Raw genomic sequence first — 19,021 nt, 5'->3', positions numbered from 1 at the left:
ATTTCATGTACACTAAAATGTCGCAGTTCAGAAAAATTACGAGGATGGCGCCACAAACACCCTGAATCGAGGGGTATTTACGAGAAGGTATTGTGCTTCTACAACGTTTTCCCTTTGCCCTTTCCTTTCCATCGGGCGAGAGAGGTAAGCACTGGCGAGTCGGGTCGAGTGGTCGGGTCGAACTGAGGTGCACGTGCTTCGCGCACTCAGGTGCTTCGCGCATGCGCAGTAGCGCTACTTGAAAATGGTCCCTTGACAAATGTACACTTGCTTGCTTTGAGATTTATTTATCGCCTCGAATTAAGTGTGTCATACTGTTTGTGTGCCGAAACGTTGCCAGCTAAGGCTCTCGCGCTACTTACTTACTCTACTTACTCAGCAAGATATAATCGTGGCGGAGATATTGAAATTTTTTTTCTTGTTTTGTTTTGTAGTCTTGTAGCGCCCCTCGCGCCGCGCTTTTATCACAAACAACGGAACGGCGCTGGACAAAGAAGAATTTGGCACTAAGCGTCTCAGTGAAAGCAGCAAAAAAAAAAAAAAAGACAGTTCGAACCCGAACGCTGTCGGAGCTGGTTATTCCTCGTCTTAGCTCCGCCACAAAGCTATCTTCAGATGTTCGCGGTGTTAGCATATATTGTGAGGATGTGGAATTTAGACTTTTTTTTTTTTCCAGTGGCAAGCAGGAAAAATATCTTCCCCTTTCTATGATAAAATGAATAGTAGGGCACGGAACTATAACACTGCATAAATTAATATAATATAATTTCAAAGAGCGTCTCCCTAGGAGAAATTGCACGAATACTTGTACCCTCTGCCACTTTACTGGTACAGATAAAATGTTTCGACAGTCTGCCAAGTACAACTTGAAAACCTGAACATGCACAAGCATGCCTCTTCAACCTTCCCACTGAAGTTCCTATATAGCGCAAGCAGTGCAGGCTCCAAAGAAAAGGAGAAAAAATGATATAGTGGGCAGCCGAAGATAATCACCAGCGTTTCAGTCATGTTTTTTTTTTCTTTCCTTTTTTTTTTTCCGAATGTTGCGTTCCGGTGATGATAGTAAAGGTGCCGCAGTAGCTGCCGGGGATGTTTTCGGTGAATGGGCAAGTAGGAAACAGCCATGTGAAGCTTCTCCAATACAAAAATGTGATGTTGAATCGGGTTTTGTCACTGCATTTCCGTCATTCCCCTCACTAAAAATTAAAAAAAAATTATGAGGCTCAACGCAACCGAATGTCGAGCTTAGCTCAAATGAGAGAAACCACTGTAATCAAGAGTTCGACGAAATGCAGTCTGATCAGGTGGTGGCATAAAAAAATATGCAGGCTCACTGACCAAGTCAAAGTTTCATGAAAACGTACTATCGTTTCGGCAGCCCTACAGCTTGCTTGTTCGAGAAACCAGACAAAAAGCATTCGTTTATATCTTCTTCAAATACTTTGACTTGATCAATGGCCCTATATATATATATATATATATATATATATATATATATATATATATATATATATATATATATATATATATGAAAACACTGAATTGGTTTCCCGTTTGATGTTTTTATTTGCGCTTACTTTATTTATTTTATACGTGCATGATGTCCCGTCCTCTTCCCAGGTAATTCCGCTTCTTGGAGGGGGATATACCGCGGATTGTCCGAAGCATTATGGCGTCTAGGGTAAACCGTTGATGCATTCGGCAGGGAAGCTGGTTTGGCGTTCATTTTGCTATAATGCTATACTTGCCTAGCATCGCCTGCTACCGCGCTTTGCCGCTGTGGCCGGGGGCTTGGAGAGTTCGGTCTAGTTTGCCTGGGCACAGTGAAGACGGCGATATTGCTATGGTGATGGCTCTGTTTACGATTCTTAGAAAAACGCGCCACTCGCGCAAGTGAGCAACAGAGCTAACGCTCTAAAAGCCCGTCGGCAGGCAGAGCGTTTCCAAAAGAATGGGGCCCTTATCTCGAGTAAGGTAGATACCGTGTCAGCCAGGCGTCCACTCACTCGCCGTCTCAACGCCCAATTTATTGACTTTATATTTGAACCTTGTTTGAAGCAACTCGACTTCCTGTGCTCTGAAAGGTATCCGATCATGTTAGCAAAAGTGACATAGAAGCGTGTGAGAATTTCGAAGCATACAAAGAACGTGCTTCCGTTTGACCACATGAAGCAAAACCGCTGTACTGCATTGGTATGGACAAATTCACAAATTATAGCACATGCCAAATCTGACCGAACGCGATCTGATCGATGCGTCTAATCGTTTGGCATTTGCAGGAAAACATTTGGTAAGCATGGGCGCTCTTGCATGGAGTAAAAATTGGGCTCTGATTATTATGTTGCAAATGTGTGAATGTACAAGTGCCACATCACGAAATTATTTACTACCAACACATGAAGCCAAAAGGCGGGCTCAACACTAAAGTATACTTGTTGCATACGTGTGTGCGCCCTGTAAAATGAGTACAATAAAGTAGGCTACAAGCTACAGTAGTCCACCTAATATATTGGTTCAGAAACCGCATACATCATCACGGGAAGCTGCAGCAGGACAGGTCAGCGTCTTCCATAGCATGCTACTTTTCACATCAGATTTCAGTGTCGAGTGAAATTCTGCAGGAGAAAAATGTTTCTAGGGGATTGATTGTTAAAATTTTATTCTAATTGCCTGAAAATACTGTGTTCCTTTAATTGCACACACACACACACACACACACACACACACACACACACACACACACACACACACACACACACACACACACACACACACACACACACACACACACACACACACACACACACACACACACACACACACACACACACACACACACACACACACACACACACACACACACACACACACACACACACACACACACACACACACACACACACACACACACACACACACACACACACACACACACACACACACACACACACACACACACACACACACACACACACACACACACACACACACACACACACACACACACACACACACACACACACACACACACACACGCACGCACACGCGCACGCACGCGCGAGCGAATAAATAAAATGAAGACTGTGGAGCATCCAACTGGGAGTGGGGAAGTGGCCGCCATAAGCGCCTAAAAAACTGTCCCCGTTAGGTCCTTTCTTCTGACAACCTTCCTTTACAACCCCTTCTCCCCTTCCCCCATTTCCCACATAGTTTAGTGTGAATGCGCCTCCTCAGTGCCGAAGAGAGCATGAATGCATGCCGGCCTCCTGCGCGATACATAGCCTCTTGGTGGATTTCACATCTATTTCGGAATATCGATTCATCTCAAAAGGAAAAAATTGGCAATCATTCACTTATTTGCACATTGTAACTTACCAGCTCTAGTTTCCAAGATTGGACAAGCACGAACAAAAAATAAACAAGGGCGACTGTTGACTGAAGTTCAGCTAATTAAAGCTATATTATCATATTTGTAATCACGTTTGATAAACAAATTTCTGGTGACCGCAAGAGCTGACAGCTTCCACTACAGTCAAGGAATGTTCCGATCCTTACTATATCTATGGCATCAACAATAGGGAGGTTTGCCCTGTCCCCCTACCGCTTAGGGGGACAGGGCAATAGCGCGGGTGACAGTAGGAGAACAATTCTCTATTATAGCGCGCACGCTCCGCTATTACTCTATCCCACTTACGGATAGGGTCGCCGTATTCTAAAGCTCGCTAATGATCACTCGATTGCACAGCCCAAAAGACGAGGATCAAAAGAACACAAGACAGGCGCCGACTTCAACTAAGGTTCATTGACGAAGTGTGCAGAAATAGTGCCATTCGCTTTTCCTTTTCACTCGTACTAAGACTGCACTGATTTTTTATTTGTGTTCAGTCAAGCTAGCCTACTGCAGTCCAGTACCCCCTCACGCTCGGCGGGTAGGAGCAATGTTCGTGGCTCTACAGCGGAAACTATACTTCGTCTCACAAGATATCTGCAGCACTGCGAAAGGCAGAGGAGCCCTTTCAATTGTGCTCCTAAGTGCCTCTAGCCTGTGCGCACTATAATAGAGAATTGTGCTCCTACTCTCACCCCCGCCAATTTGGGGGGGCGAGAGGCGCTTAGAAGCACAATTGCCTATTGTACGCGTGATCCTGGTTGGACCGGCTGGGGTGCCTCTGCTTTTCGCTGTGCTGCAAACATCTTGTGAGACGAAGTATAGGCAAGAGAGGGAAGCCTCTTGTCCAATTGTCAGGGCGCGTATTGTTCGAAGTAGTGGTGCGGTGGGTTGAAGAGGGGAGTTCAATGGGGCAGCCCATGCTGCGCAGGACGGGGACAAAAATTCTTCCCTTCTCTGCCTGGACACTGCTGTGAAAAATCTTTGAAAGTCCACGCAGCAACACAAGAAAAGCGTTCAGGCAGCTCAAGTCGAGAGGGCTGAGTGGCTGGGTACTCAATTCCTCGTCATGGATTAGTGGCGTAGCCTGGTGGCAGAATCTGAACTACTTCCAAGATGGCGACCGTAGAACCGCCACCTTAACCAGGACTAAACCATTTATTACACAATAAAACAAAGTTAGTCTTTTTTCTTTTCGTCTGTGGGAAAGAAGAGACACATCGGCTTGAGCATAAAGAGGGGTCACTGAATCCAATCGTCGATACCGGGAGAAAATGAACCGTAGCGCCCGTCTCTGTATCTGCTCAAGCTTAGAGACAGATTTTTTGTGATATGGGTCCCATATTTCGCATGCGTAATCAAGTAAAGGCCGTACAAGCATCTTGTACGCTGTCAGTTTTGTGTCCGTAGAAGCCTGTTTTAGGACGCGTCTAATGTAGCCTAATCGCTTGTTTCCCTTCGCGACAATGTTGTCAATATGTTTTGCCCAGCTAAGATTTGAGGTGATGGTCACGCCGAGGTACTTGCATTCATTTACTCTGGAAAGCGGGCTACCTTGCAAGCTATAGACATACTTCAGGGGCTCAAGCTTGTGAGTAATTGTCATGCAAACTGTCTTGTGTGGGTTTAGTGACATCTGCCATTCCGTGCACCAATTATCAATTTGGAGTAGATAATCATTAAGCTGAATTTGGTCATTAACGGATCTGATTTCATGGTAGATAATACAATCGTCTGCGAATAGCCTCGCTTTTACTGGTGAATCCCGGATCATGTCATTAATGTATATCAGAAATAAGAGGGGGCCAAGAACTGACCCCTGGGATACACCTGATCTAACCTCGCAACAATCGGACCTCTTATCCCCAATGACAACATACTGTCTGCGACCTCTTAGGAAGTCCTCGACCCATCGAACTACACAGTTATGTCCCAAAACAGTTTTTACCTTAATTAGAAGCTTTCTGTGGTTAACCTTGTCGAAGGCTTTTTTGAAATCTAAGAATATAACATCCATCTGGCCCCTGCAATCAACCACTTTACAAAAATCATGACAACATTCCAATAGTTGTGTCACTGTTGACAAGCCCTCCCGAAAGCCATGTTGGTATTCACTAAAAAAATCATTTCGCGTTAAGTGCTGGCGAATATGTTTTGATACAATATGCTCTAAAAGCTTACAGCACACTGATGTTAGTGCTATTGGCCTGAAATTTGAAACGTTAGCAGCGTCACCATCCTTAAAAACTGGGGTAACCTTGCCAATCTTCCAATCATCAGGAAGCATACCTGTGGCTAAAGATTTCTTAAAAATTACGAAGAGATACCTGGCCGTCCATTCAGCGTACCTCCTTAAAAATAAATTCGGTATTTCATCCGGGCCTGCAGCCTTTGAAGTGTCTAGCTTCAGCAGTGAAGCCAGAATTCCCTCGTATGACACTTGCAATTCGTCTAATTCGGGTAAATTGTTATGCTACGCAAACTGTGTCGGTTCTCCGTCATCCGAAGTAAAAACACTTGCAAAGAACCCATTGAAAGCCTCCGCAATTTTAGCCTTATCCTCAGTGAGACCCTGATGCGTATTCATTTTTGTTATTGGTGTCTTGGTTGCCGACAAGTGTCTCCAAAACTTTTGGGGAGATTCACGAAGATATTTACTCATTGTGATGTTGTAAAACTTATGTTTCGATTCTTTAATCATTAATTTCAACCTTTCACTTAATGTCGTTAAGTCCTCACGTAACGCCGGGTTCACTGATCGCCGCAACCTTGCTTTACGTCTGGACACTTTTCTTTTTAGTTGAAGAATTTCTCTCGTAATCCACGGGTTGTGGATACGTTTTTTCTTACATTTCAAGGGTACATATTGTGTTAATCATTTGTGAACAGTTTCTTTGAAAGTTAGCCATAGTTCATTTATGTGTGCGGACTCATCGTGGCTTAATTTGTCAAAGTAGTCATAACGGTAGCTTAATTCGTCAAGTATGGTAGTGTCATCAGCTCTATTGAAATCTCTGTAGTATGTCAGGTGTTTTTGCGTACAAGAGAATGGACCCAACTGCAAAGTTACACTAACTAAGGAATGATCCGAGATTCCAGGTAGAATGGCAACTTTGTATGAGGTAGACTCTATGAGGTAGACTCTGTTACTTATCATGAAAATGTATGGCAACCGGAAAAAACGAGGATGACGAAGCAAGTTGTGAAATACTAAGTATTGTTACGGGTCTATTTGTTTGCGCGTCGTGCTCACCCTCTGAGGCGGCCCTAAAGTTTAACACATCAAGTAAAGGTTAATGAGGAACTGCGCAGTGTAAATTCAAGAGAGTCATGAGTACAAGCATGATAAACTGCAAGAACCTCATGTAATTTATGCACGCAGCTTAGTTATTCGCTTGTCTACGAAAGGGAATATAGCCATGACAGGCTCGCAATCAAGGTAGACGCTGAAATTGCTCCAGCGGTTACAGTTTTCAAGCAGTGATTTCACAAGTTCCCACCCCTTTTCCCATTCATTTTTATGTAACTAGAATGTAAACTATGCTACAGGAATAGAAATTAATGCACTGTACACCTTGCAAACTCTATGTCACTACCGCGCGACTGTTGACTGCCCGGCGCAGTGGCGCGGAAGCGAAGCAAAGCGGAAATCTGGAGAGGGAACTATACCATGGGGGCGGAATCATGCTATCGAACGACCGTCGTCTGCTTGGCTGTTGTTCTGTTCCGTTGGACGCAACCCCCTGAATCAAGTTTCATTTCCGTGTTCTTAGAACGCTTGTTCTATAACAGTGGGTTCACTTTTTCTTCTTTTTTTTTTTTGTGGCTTTGACAGGAGCAAACTTGCCCCTGGTTCCATTTACGGGTGTTGTCTTCAAGTTTCTTTTTAAATTGATTACACCTACCGATGTTGAAGCGAAAGCTTCCCTACGCCATGTAAAACCAAGTTCATCGTGCGGAGCCGTAGCCGCTCCTGCGCATGCGCCGAGCAACAGGTGCACAATGCGTGACGTCAGTGTTGAGCCGCTTCCGCTGCCGCCGCCTACTCCGCAGCCTCGCTGCGCAAACACAGTGCACCATTCGGCCGCCGCCGACTCCACAGCCTCGCTGCGCGCGTTGCGCATGCGCAGTAGCTATAGATGACGTCATTACCTGGCCACTTATAAAAAGGATGAGAAGCACTCGCTCTTCAGGTGAACGATGGACGACCATAAAGAGCTTCACTACTTGTAACAATCTTTTGCAACACACTAGGTTTAACCGGAGCTAAACCACAGCAGTTAACGTTCTAACGTTATAGAAAAATATAATTCCCAAAAGTAATGATTGTAAATGGTCATTGGGCATGCTAAGCTGTTATATTGCTAATGTGTTTTTGTTTTTTTTTACAGATAATATCCGCATTATTTGCAGTGGATAAAAACAGTGCCAGCTTCTTGGCATGCCGATGCATACCAGGTCATTGCGGGTACGCGTTGCTTCGCAGTAATCAAGTAGCCTAGCAAACTGGGCTCACTGCAGGAGCAGGAATTGTGGCTGTGTCCTTGCCCGCACTTTCATTTTATTCTCTCACTTCTTCCGGCGCAGCATGCAGTGTCGGACAGTCGATGGCGCGCGGCACTGTTAAAAAACATTTACCGGGTGTACGCGGCGCAAATGAGAAACGTGCGTGCAAGGCCCGCGAACATCTCTTTTGAACATCAAAGTCTCTTGATGTACAGCACGCGTGGAGTGGTAGAGCTTCTCCTGCGCCATGGAGGGGTCGGCACGCTTGAAGAGACGTGTCATGTCCTCCACATACATGCGAACCCTTCCGTTCTTCCGCTGGTTACAGGAGTGCAGCGCAGCTTCAGCATTCTCCCAGCGGTCTGTATTGGGGAACGTAGCTAATACATTTCGGTGAAATTCTTCACAGGTGGGTAGAATATTTTCGTGGTTCTCGAACTAAGTCCGTTCTCGAGCGCTTACGGTCGTCGCTCCGGCCGTTGTAGCGTGCAACCGGCTCGAAGGTGTCCACCCATTCTTCCGCATCTTCGTACGCGTCGCCGGGAGAGATGGCGGTGTTCGCGGCATGTGTTAAAGAATGGGAGTCGGCGACCTGCTATCTGTGGCTATTTCCGGTGGGACCGTCAGTCGAGACTGCGCCATCCTCGTCGGAGTGGTAAGAGGCTCCAATTCAGGTGACTCACCGCGGAGGCGGCGACTTGAGCGCTGATGGACTGGTATGAGACTCGTTTTATCCCGTAGGCATACGCGGGTCGGAAAGCGTACGCCGCACTGCTCCACCAGATGTGTAACAGTTGTTGCACAGAAGTACTGCACAAGAGAACTACTGCAGCGGCTGAACGAAGGCAACAAGAATGGACCTACACTTCTACGTCCTTGACCTCTACTGTCTGTGTTGTCTTTGTTCCTTTGGACATAACATACGTCGTGTACATATCGTTGTTTAGCGGAAACAGCGCAGCCATCTGAGGGAATTTCATCTTGCATCTCTCGATGATCACCACAACTTTTCAGCATGGACAAGTTCAAAAGGCAAACTTTCATCATTGTAAATGAAGTCGCTAATCAACTTGAGAAGTAAGCTAGCGGCAGTAGTCGCTGCGTCATTCCGGCATTTTCTTCTTCTTTTGAATCCCTCGAGCTTATGAAGTGATGTCTTAATGGCGGGATTTAGGAAAGTGATCCCAGCGACAATTATTCCGTACGTAATATGACACATACGCCCACTTTGAATTTCTATACTTCTAAAATTCTACTGCATTAATTGTTCTAATTCATATTAGTTCGTTTTCGTAAAAGATGTAATACCCGCCTACCACTTCTGCTTTACCAAAAATTATTTCCTTCTATTCGGAATGACATTCACTGTAGAGAATTGAACGTTCTTTAATAAATCTCACTGCCTAACTTTATGTTGCCAGGCGTTTGATCTGCACGTTAAGACACTCTCCAATCAAACGTGGCGAGAAGGAAGCTCGCACTAGTGTGGCGTGCATGTTAGCTCAATACACACACACGCGCGCGCGCGCACCACGCGCACACAAAACGTTGGTTCACTTCCAACTCTAGAAGTCAGTTGAAACACGTTTTCCGATTTCAGCGATATTAAAAGATAAGTAAAGAGAACGCATGCTGGCCTTTCGAAAGACCGACTCGACCAAGTTTTTTGTTATGCAGCGAAAAATGCGACCTGACAACAGTACACAGCAAAATAACGTTCCACCTGTGAAACAAATACATGTGAAAAAACTGCAGCGACGTTTAATAGATATGGTTTACTAATTTTCTTCAAAATGCTTCTAGAATGAGCGTAAGTGTTACAGACATGCACACTCCAAAGTTTTCTTTACTGCTAGTTCGCATCTAAGCACGCATGTGTTGTATCGGGAATGACAATAAAACAATGTAACCACACCGTCTCGGCTCCTTTCACGCTCTCCCCATTTGTCCTTTTTGTCGTGCGATGCACCAGTCATCGAACGGTTCTCATTGGTTGCCGTTATCACAGAAAAAAGTCACTGAGTTACAGTACGCTCAGCTGGATTGTTTCGAGCATGAATGGTGTTTCAAAAGTAAGGTTTTGCAATAACACGAATATTTCTCAAAGGTAAGCTTGCATGCAATAGGGAGCTGGTATTTCTTGGGTACATATTCTCTTGCTTCTTCACAATCATTTTCTGGCATTTCGTTATGTGATGTTCTTCTCTAGAGCGCTCTTAAAAAATGGCGCTGATATTCTCATATTGGGTTAATGCTATGCACGTAATCAACTACAGTTTGAGCACAACACTGCATCCACCACACACCTTTACTTTCATTCCATGATCTTTTGAGAGCCCAACGTAAACCATCTCACTACCTGAACAGTGCCTGTGGATTGGTGTAGAAAAAATTGTCATTCCCTCACTAAACCTGAAAACTCTTCATGCCAAATTTATCATTTACTCACCCCAACTGTCGGACACGGCCTCGTAGCAATGGCCGAGCACGATGTGTGCCACGCTGAAGGATCGTATCCCATGTATGAATTGCAGAGAATAGTGGTCAGGATTTCTCTTATCCGCACCTTGAAACAACATGCGTGTGTTGGCGATCGCTGAAAACGCAATCACAAATTGGAGTGGCGTACCTGGAACAAGGTGGGACGCTTCATTAGACCCGTCGTTTCTCTGTTTTTCTTCGTGTTTTTGCTTTTTCTCATTGAAAACTCAACTTTAGTGTCCATATAAGTGGAAAGGCAGCAATACAAAGCTCAGGAAGAACATCAATTAAAATGAACAACGGTACAGGAGACGCCTTAGTGCGCTATAGCCAACGTTTCGACAGGAGTGATTTCCTTCGTCTCGGCAAAGCGTTCATCATTGGCAAGTGTTTACGTAGGGCTTCAATCTGTGGAGCATCCTCTGGCTTCCACTGAACCGTTGCTGATTTTACTTGTTGACTTAAGTTCGTCAAAGCAAATTTTAGTTTCATTATCTTAGCTATTTAAGGACGGGACACATTAAGGGCCTTCTTTCTACCATGAAGCTCAGCTCCGTCAGCTGTATCCCACATCACAGGTATATATACTTTTCGTTCCTCCTTGCTGTTTCCGGCTTCTGCTGCACTGCACCCAATGTTGGAGCTTGTGGTCTATTCAACAAAATACTCAAACAGAACCACATTTCTAGCAAAAATACTTTTCAATTTTTTATTACATCGTTTATTTCACAGCATTTTAAGCACCCTTAACAAATCATTAGGTTGTTTCCTGCAATAGGCACGGGTACAGAACAGTACAGAAAAGTCACGGACGAAAAAACGAACACAATGATACAGCACTCATGTCATTACGTTCTTATCTTTGTACGCACCTTTTTTCTGCCCTCTTCCGTCCCCATGAACTACCAAAAAGCATATTCATCAGTCTTAGTGTAATTATTCTGTACGCATAAGGTGGGATCACATTTGCTCTTGAGCGATTTGTTTCATAACGCTTGTGACGAATTTTTGTAGCGCGCCGCAGAGACGGAACAAAACGCAAACAGAACGCTAGGCCGGAATATCTGGATATTTTTCTCTGTTGCGCTCTGCATGCACTTGTTACATTGCCCGTTAAGGGAATCTAAACACATGTGTCAGAAACTAATGAGAAATAGCATGTGACGGGCTTTTAGTTGTAAAAGGAAAGAAGAGCTCTTCATCTGGGTGCGTATGTTAACACTGAATGGCTATTTTTCTGCTCAAAAGCGTGATTGCACCACAATAAGGACATTCACTTATTAGGCAAGTGACAGTTGCAGAATGTGTACTCACTGCATTTCACCTTGTGCTCGGGCTTCATGAGAAGGTCGACTAGCGTAGCTCCCATCACAGCGATGACTAGAACCCCGAAAAATATCCTGCGAAATGAAGTCCAATAATTATGGTTCTTCATACTTTTTACTTTCGTGAAATGTTATTTCCTTTATTGGTTGCATGTGATTCAAGTATTATCCAGGTCAAAAAAAAAAAAAGAAAATGGTTGTTGCCCCCTGGATATTTACTGACAAAAAAAAATCAATGTGAGCAAGGAAAGGTCACCTTGCGCAAAGCTATTCCCCCAAAGCAAAATCACATTTTAGTTTGCATACGACCACACAGGAACGACAGAGGGAAGTATTTGCGTCCTCTGTCCCTCGCAGCGCGCGTTAAATCCTACAAAAAGATATAATTTTCTTGCCAATGCCTAATTAAAAAAAAAGTTACACTACAACTTATTATGCCAAGTGCTGCCCATCAACGAGATAACGACTAAGCCCTAAGTCCACTTACGCAATTGCTGTCTGCGTTCCGTTCCACGGCTCAGGCTCGCCTGTGACGCAGTCAGACACTTCAGCTTTTATCACGGGTGGTAGTACTGCGAAATACAATTTGAATAGAGTTACAAGTGCCATTCCGCAACACTGAAACATAGTTTGGTTTGGTTCATGGGGTTCAATGTCCCAAAGCGACTCACGCTATGAGAGACGCCGTAATGAGGGCTGTGGAAATTTTGACACCTGGGGTTCTTTACCGGGCACTGACATCGCACAGCGCCTAGCTCGTCGCCTCCAGCGAAAAACGGACGCCGCGGCCTGGATTCGAATCCGGATCCTTGGGAACAGCAGTCGAGCGTGCCCTAACCACTGCACCACCACGGCGGGGCCTCACTGAAACTTACGTCAGAAGCCTCGTCTGGTTTATGATTCAGTAATGCCCCACTGTTGCCTACAAACGATGACGTTGAGTAAATTTCTCTCAATTCTGAGGAGACATGCAAGGAAAATAACAGAAAAATAGATCGAAATGCAATACAGGTACCGCGATTCAGACATTAGAAAAAACTAGCAGTGACGGTCGCAACATTTCATGGCTTCTTACGAAGCACAGTAAGCTTCTTACGAAGCGCGTTATGTAGAGCTACGGCTATCTTAATGTTCTGCCTGACCGCCTGACCTTCTGCAGAATTTTTGTACCATGTTGACAGTAGAGCAACATATTTTATTCTATGTTCATGAACACTATAGTTCCCCTGCCAACCCCCGCCATGTGAAAGAAAATGTGTGCGCAGTTTAGAGCTGTTAGTTCAAGCATTTTGAGAGACGAAGCTCGGTTTGAACGTACCTGAATGAAGTAGAGCTTTTATATCTCCTTCGCTGCAGTCGTTTAAAAAGCAAATTCCAATACGTATCAAAGGAGTCTTCGAGCTCACCATAATATCCTTGTAGTCTAGAACCTGCAAAACAAACCCCTTCTGTAAAACATTTAAGGTTGGTTCCCAATCAGCACTATAGAACACTAGCTGTCTTCCTGCACATGTTTTAATATGGGCGGCGCTCGAAAAGCAGCGTCGAGTGCACCTTCATCATTACGCTAAGTACACAGATGACCATCGGCTGACTTTCCTGGCTCCCTGTTTAGGAAAATGTATTGCTTCTTTAACTATGTAATTTTCTCACTGATAAGAAGAAGCGGCGCTCAAATACACTTTTATGCAGACGTCCTTAAACAGGCAGGAAATAGCACTCATTTTGGAACATTTGGAAAGCCCGCCGTCAACTTGACTGTCGATGCTTTCGTAGCTTCGTAAATGCCCTCAAACGCGATTGGAAAGTCGCCCTTGGCATTCCGAGCCTCGATGGACTTTTTCGGGTTAACCGTCTAAACACCAAACTTTCGACACAGTAATCTACATGGAGATATAAGGAATAGCCGTCGTACCCATTCAAGTCCCTCCTGACAATCTAACCAAGGATGACACGATGACCTGCGCTTATATCATTCCACCATCCCCGTATATTGTACTGCGTTATGTAGGCACGGGATTTTGCATGGTTACCAGGGAGACCTTAGCCATCTCTTTAATCGCACGTCTTAACTATAAAAATACTGCATAATATATCGCAACGAAGGAAATAATAAATTTTTGTTCTTAGCCGTTGCCGACGTTGAGTACTGGCCTCGAAATGTGTGATCTGAAATTCTGACGGTGTATCCCGCTCCCAGCAAGATATCTGTCACTTCTATAATTTACAAGCGTGTAAATGCGATACGAAAGTAACAGGGAAGCCTTGTTTTTGATGCAATCTCTGTACTCCACCCAATTTGTCCTTATATTTGTCCTCTGGACCGAGAAAGTTGGCCTGCCAAGCCCCTCCGAGGGTTGCGTCTTTGAAAAAACTTCAAGGTCGCTGAAACTCTGCCTTGAAAGCGAAACGGGATATCGTCTTTCCTTTTTTAGAGCGCAGCTCTTAGGCGCCCGTTCCTGCGTTTCGCGTCATCATCGGCGTCGGTGTCGTCGTCGGCATCGACCTTGTAGCCAGCTCCGCCACCCTTTCAGCCCCCCTCCTCCTCCGTGGCGGCGACCGCGCGTGTTATCTGATTGCTCCTGACACCCACATTCACCGCTGCGTATATCCCCCCCCCCCCTCTCATCCTGCGTGGCGGTGACGGCATTCTCCGGTTGCCGAAGCGCCGAATAGCTATCAGCGGACCACGATGCGTGCATCCCAAGCCGAAGCGCAGAGCCACGTCGTCTTAATGCGCTAGCGGCGGCAGCTGCATCAGTCGCTGCTATCTCTTCGCCGCGCAACATTTCTATGGGCCCACACGCTGCCTCCTGCAACCTCCCGATAACTTAATTGCTCTCTTCAAATCTCCGACCAAAAAGCTTCGTTCATGACAGTCAAGAACTGTTAGTGGAGCGTTTCTTGAAGGAATGTGTGCGAAAAAATGAAAAAAGTTGTCTGTAATTGTACATACATGTCTTGCTCGAAATCTTTGCCTCAACCTATCGAAAAGGTGAAACGGCTGATGAGCTGCGCTCAAATTTCGTATTAGGAACTAACGTAATTGCCAGCACATTTTTCTCTTCTTTCTTTTATTGCACATCCCTGTAGTATCATGCATGTACTACTACGTCACACAATAGCCTATATTTTCCATTCCCGGTGACTCGCTCCAAATCGGACGTTCAAATTTGTTATTTAACACTCTTGGTTTCAAGCGTCGCTGTGCGAGGCGCACTAAAACCTAAAACGTATAAACTAAAAACTTGGAGTTTGCCACTATGAAGAGATTTTCCGCAATAAGGCGCTCGCACCGCGAGGCTCCCGTTTCATGTACGCCATTTCCATCTACGTGGCGATCTGCGCTTGCCATTGTTTCCATGCGATGAGCTCCTCATTGCAGAGAAGCGCCTCATTCGTTCCTTCATAGCAGCGAGCACCTAGTTTAGTGGCTCGACGCGAAATGGCGCTTGCAACCCGGCACCTTAGGGTCACCGAGGCCCTCTATGTCACCCACCCACAAGCACAGGCTGGCTAATTCTCGGTGCAGGAGGCGGTGCGAAAGTATCCCGAGGCGCATTTAGTTTGCTTTCTTCTCATCGCGCTGCCGTAAGGATCCGCACCAGCACTGGAGCGACTTTTTCTACGATTGAGCTTGGCACAAGCACCTAATTTTTATGCATATATCATGTCCGAGTGCTTTGAACGACTTTTCGTCAGGCTGAAGCCACTTCCGTTTATAGTCCTGCGCTTCAGATTCCTGCTTCATGAGCTCTGGAGAACGGTACTTTTTTTCCCTTGTATGGTACGTAGCCGCGACTGCTGCACAGTGTATAAAGCACTTCTTCCCAATAAGCACATAATTAGGCTCGTCTTGACGTAATCAAATGCACAAAATATGTAAATTGCAGTTAAAACTAATCTGCACTTGCGATTGAGAATGCGCGAGTCGGTCGTGCACATTACTATACCCCTGTCAGATGAGCTGCCGATTATGCAAGCAGGGATTGCTCTTGGCGACTTTTCTTTATCAAACGAAGCAACATACCATTGGACTTTACTGAGACTTCTTTAAGCCCATCTGCTTCATGGCAACAAAGTAGATGCATCTGCATAAAAAGGATGGGAAGCCAGGAGTTGTGGCTCTGGGAAGCAACCACTCTTCTTAGCTTGTTGGAGCGAAAACCGAGAAAGTGGTAACCACCAGTGTATGTCAGTAAGCCTGGCTGGATATCTTGAAGTAGGGCCGATAACTGCCCCACGATGACAAAATCTGCCTCTCCAGCATATTTAGTACGGCTGGGGTGAGGAAACCTGGCTTGGGGGCCGGGGAACATCAAAAGCGACCGCACACTCCCGGGCAGCCTGCCTTAGATATCGGAACCCGGCAAACGCATCTGCTGATGAGAATGCCCTTGGAAGCCTAGGGCCTCACATTTGGCTAAGGCGAGTGCTCGCCCTCTGCGGGGGCCCAAACGAGCTCGACTCAATTTGGATCATTGGAACAAAGCCCACGCTATCCCCAGTCGTCCTCAACTCCCCTATTCGCTTTCAATAATCTAATCTCTTTCCATTATTCCAACTCCTTCAACAGCATCCAAGGGGCGAATAATGGAGGGAGAGAGAGAGAGAGAGAGAGAGAGAACTTTTAATGAGCATATTAATCAGTAAAAATTCGCAGGAGCTGGGTGGTCGGTGCCCCTAGTCCAGGGCTCCGCTGGCAGCAGCTGACTTGCGGACTAGCTAGATAATCCAGGCTTGCTGGTCCAGGTTGTCGCTGGTCAGGGCCGCCTCCCACTGCTCGTGTGTCGGGCATGGCACTATTAACGTTGGGTCAGGTTTGTCCTGGCATTCCCAAGAGATGTGATAGAGTGTGGGGCTTGCACAAGGGCAGTAACTCGTGTATTTTGTTGGGCTTATCTTATTTAAAATTTGAAGATTAGGGAATGTGTTTGTTTGTATTTTTCTCCAGTCTATAGCGTCCGAGGAAGGAAGTTGTTTGTGTGGTGGCGAGAAAATTCTTCTTTCTAACCGTAGGTGTTCCAGCCTGTCGCCGTAGGGTCCTAGGAGAGGGGTGAGGTAGGGATGGGGATCCGCCCGGTTTGTGAGAGCTCGGGCTAGATCATTCGCTACCTCATTTCCTTCTAGGCCTTCGTGTCCAGGTGTCCATGTAATTGTGTGCGTCTGGGAGATGGAACGTAATATTGCACACGCTCTTTTGTGAGGTTTTCCGGCCAGGTAGTCCCTGCAGGCTGGTTGGGAGTCCGTCACTACGTGTGATGACTTCTTTTGGTTGTCTTGTGTTTTTATGGTGACGGCTATTGACAGTGATTCCGCTTCCGCAGGATCCTTGGACTAGATCGAAGCCTGAATAAATGGCCTCTTCTTGTGGTCAACTGCAGCTATTGTGAACCTGCCAGGTTCGCCGTAAGCCCCTATGTCCACGTAGACAACTTCCGCGTCTTTAGACAATTGTTTTTCCAATGATTTGACTCTGGCTTTCCTTCGACCCTTCTGTAACTCATGGTGCATGTGCTTGGGTATCGGGTTCACATAGATGTTGTTTCTTGTGGATGTCGGAATTTGTGATTTGATCTCAGAAGTTCTTAGTGCCTGCCATAGCTCTAGTTTTGACAGAATTTCCCTACCCGCCTGCGTTGTTGTTAGGCGTTGTTTCTGACTCTCTAGAACCGCCTCCTTGAGCTCCTCGAAGTTTTTGTGCACTCCGAGTGCCCAAAGACGTTCCGTTGATGTTGTTGGCGGGAGGTTTAAGGCCGTTTTATAGGCTCCTCTTATGATAGTGTCAATGGCCCTTTTATCAGTGAATCTAATTTCGTGATATGGGAGCCCGTAGGTAATCCTGCTAACGACTAGGGCTTGTACAAGGCGGAGGGTGTCCTCCTCCCTCATCCCTTTCCGGTGCCAGGTCACCCTTCTAATCATTTTGGAAATTTGGTTGACTGTGGTTTTGAGTGTTTTGATTGTATAATCCACTCTCAAATTGCTTTGCAACCACAGCCCCAAAACTCTGATCTTGTCCTTCTCTTGAATTATCTGGTCTCCTAGAGAGAGCTGAATTTCTCCTGGGGAGTTGTAATTTCTTCTGTGTAGTCTGATAAGTTCGGATTTTTCTGGGGAGCATTGAAGACCGCTCTCCCCGGCAAATTCCTCGACTAGGTCTATAGCGGCTTGCAGAGCTTCTTCTTTTTGCGCCAAGGATCCCTGAGTAGCCCAGATGGTGGTGTCCGCGTATAAAGTGAAGCCAATATCAGTGCGGGTCAACAGTTTTTTTGCTAAATTTATCATTGCTATGTTAAATAGCATTGGAGAGATTATAGAACCCTGCGGTGTACCTTTGTTGGGCATGGGTACTTTTGGTGATCGGATCTCTCCAATTCCTATGGTGGCTGTGCGATCTGAGAGGAAAGCCTTCACGTATTTGAAGATTTTCTCCCCGCAGTTGATATTGTTTAATTCGTGCAATATGGTTTGGTGGCCAATGTTGTCGAATGCTCCTTTGAGATCTAGGGCCAGAATGAAATTTTCGCCTTTTCGGGGTATGGTGTTGATGACTTCTTCCCTAATCCGGAGGAAAGCATCTTGCGTACTGAGTCCCTTGCGGAAGCCCAGCATGCAGGAAGGAAAGATGTTGTTTTCGTCGATGTAATTTTGGAGCCTTAGGTGGATTACTTTTTCATAGAGTTTTCCCAGGCAAGAAGTGAGGGAGAAAGGACGGAGACTCTCCACAGCAGGGGGCTTTCCAGCCTTTGGTATGGTGATGATATCCGCGTGTCTCCAAGCTGATGGGACCTGTCCCTTCTCCCACAGTTCTTCGTTGATGTACTTCGTTAGGTCTTGCAGATGTTCGGTGCTTAAGTTCCTAATCATGGCGTAGGTGACTTTGTCTCCTCCAGGGGCAGTGTTTCTTGTAAATGTACGGGCGGCTGAGTAGACCTCAGCCAGTGTTATGGGGGAGTCAAGGGAGGGGTTTGGTTGACCCGCATATGAAGTTTGGTAAGCCGGAGTAGGGTCTCCTATGTATTTCTTGTGCATGGCGGTGATCAACTCTGCATCTGTGCCCGGGTATTTATGGGCTATGGTGTGGAGGGTTCTTCTTGTGGCCGTTTTGGTTTTTGATGTGTCTATCATGCTTCTTAATATTGACCATGCTTTAGCCGTGCTTAGGGTACCTTTCAGCGAATTGCAGAAATCTGCCCAGTTTTGCTTGGCGAGCTTTATAGCATACTCTTGTGCTTCAGCCGTAACCTGTGCTATCTTCATTTTAAGTTTTCTATTTAATTTTTGCATTTTTCACCGTTTTAATAGACTTTTTCGGGCT

At 45.7% G+C, this 19,021-nt stretch overlaps 1 protein-coding gene across 1 annotated transcript in view; it reads right to left on the bottom strand.

Moving 5' to 3' along the window:
• LOC146201627 (nose resistant to fluoxetine protein 6-like) overlaps positions 1-19,021 on the bottom strand; it is a 57,917-nt gene that overhangs the window by 20,571 nt on the left and 18,325 nt on the right. The window contains exons 3-5 of the mRNA XM_084598864.1: positions 13,019-13,130; positions 12,188-12,272; positions 11,690-11,775 (exon numbers count right to left, since the gene is read on the bottom strand). Of these exons, the coding sequence (XP_084454990.1) occupies positions 11,690-11,775; positions 12,188-12,272; positions 13,019-13,130 (283 nt within the window). The remainder of the gene's footprint in view (positions 1-11,689; positions 11,776-12,187; positions 12,273-13,018; positions 13,131-19,021) is intronic.

Source organism: Amblyomma maculatum, chromosome 1 (genome assembly GCF_055883805.1).
Source record: "Amblyomma maculatum isolate TAMU_Amacu chromosome 1, ASM5588380v1, whole genome shotgun sequence".
NCBI classification, from domain to species: domain Eukaryota; kingdom Metazoa; phylum Arthropoda; class Arachnida; order Ixodida; family Ixodidae; genus Amblyomma; species Amblyomma maculatum.
The sequence above is the reverse complement of the archived record's forward strand: the minus strand, read 5'-3'. Positions and strand labels throughout refer to the sequence as shown.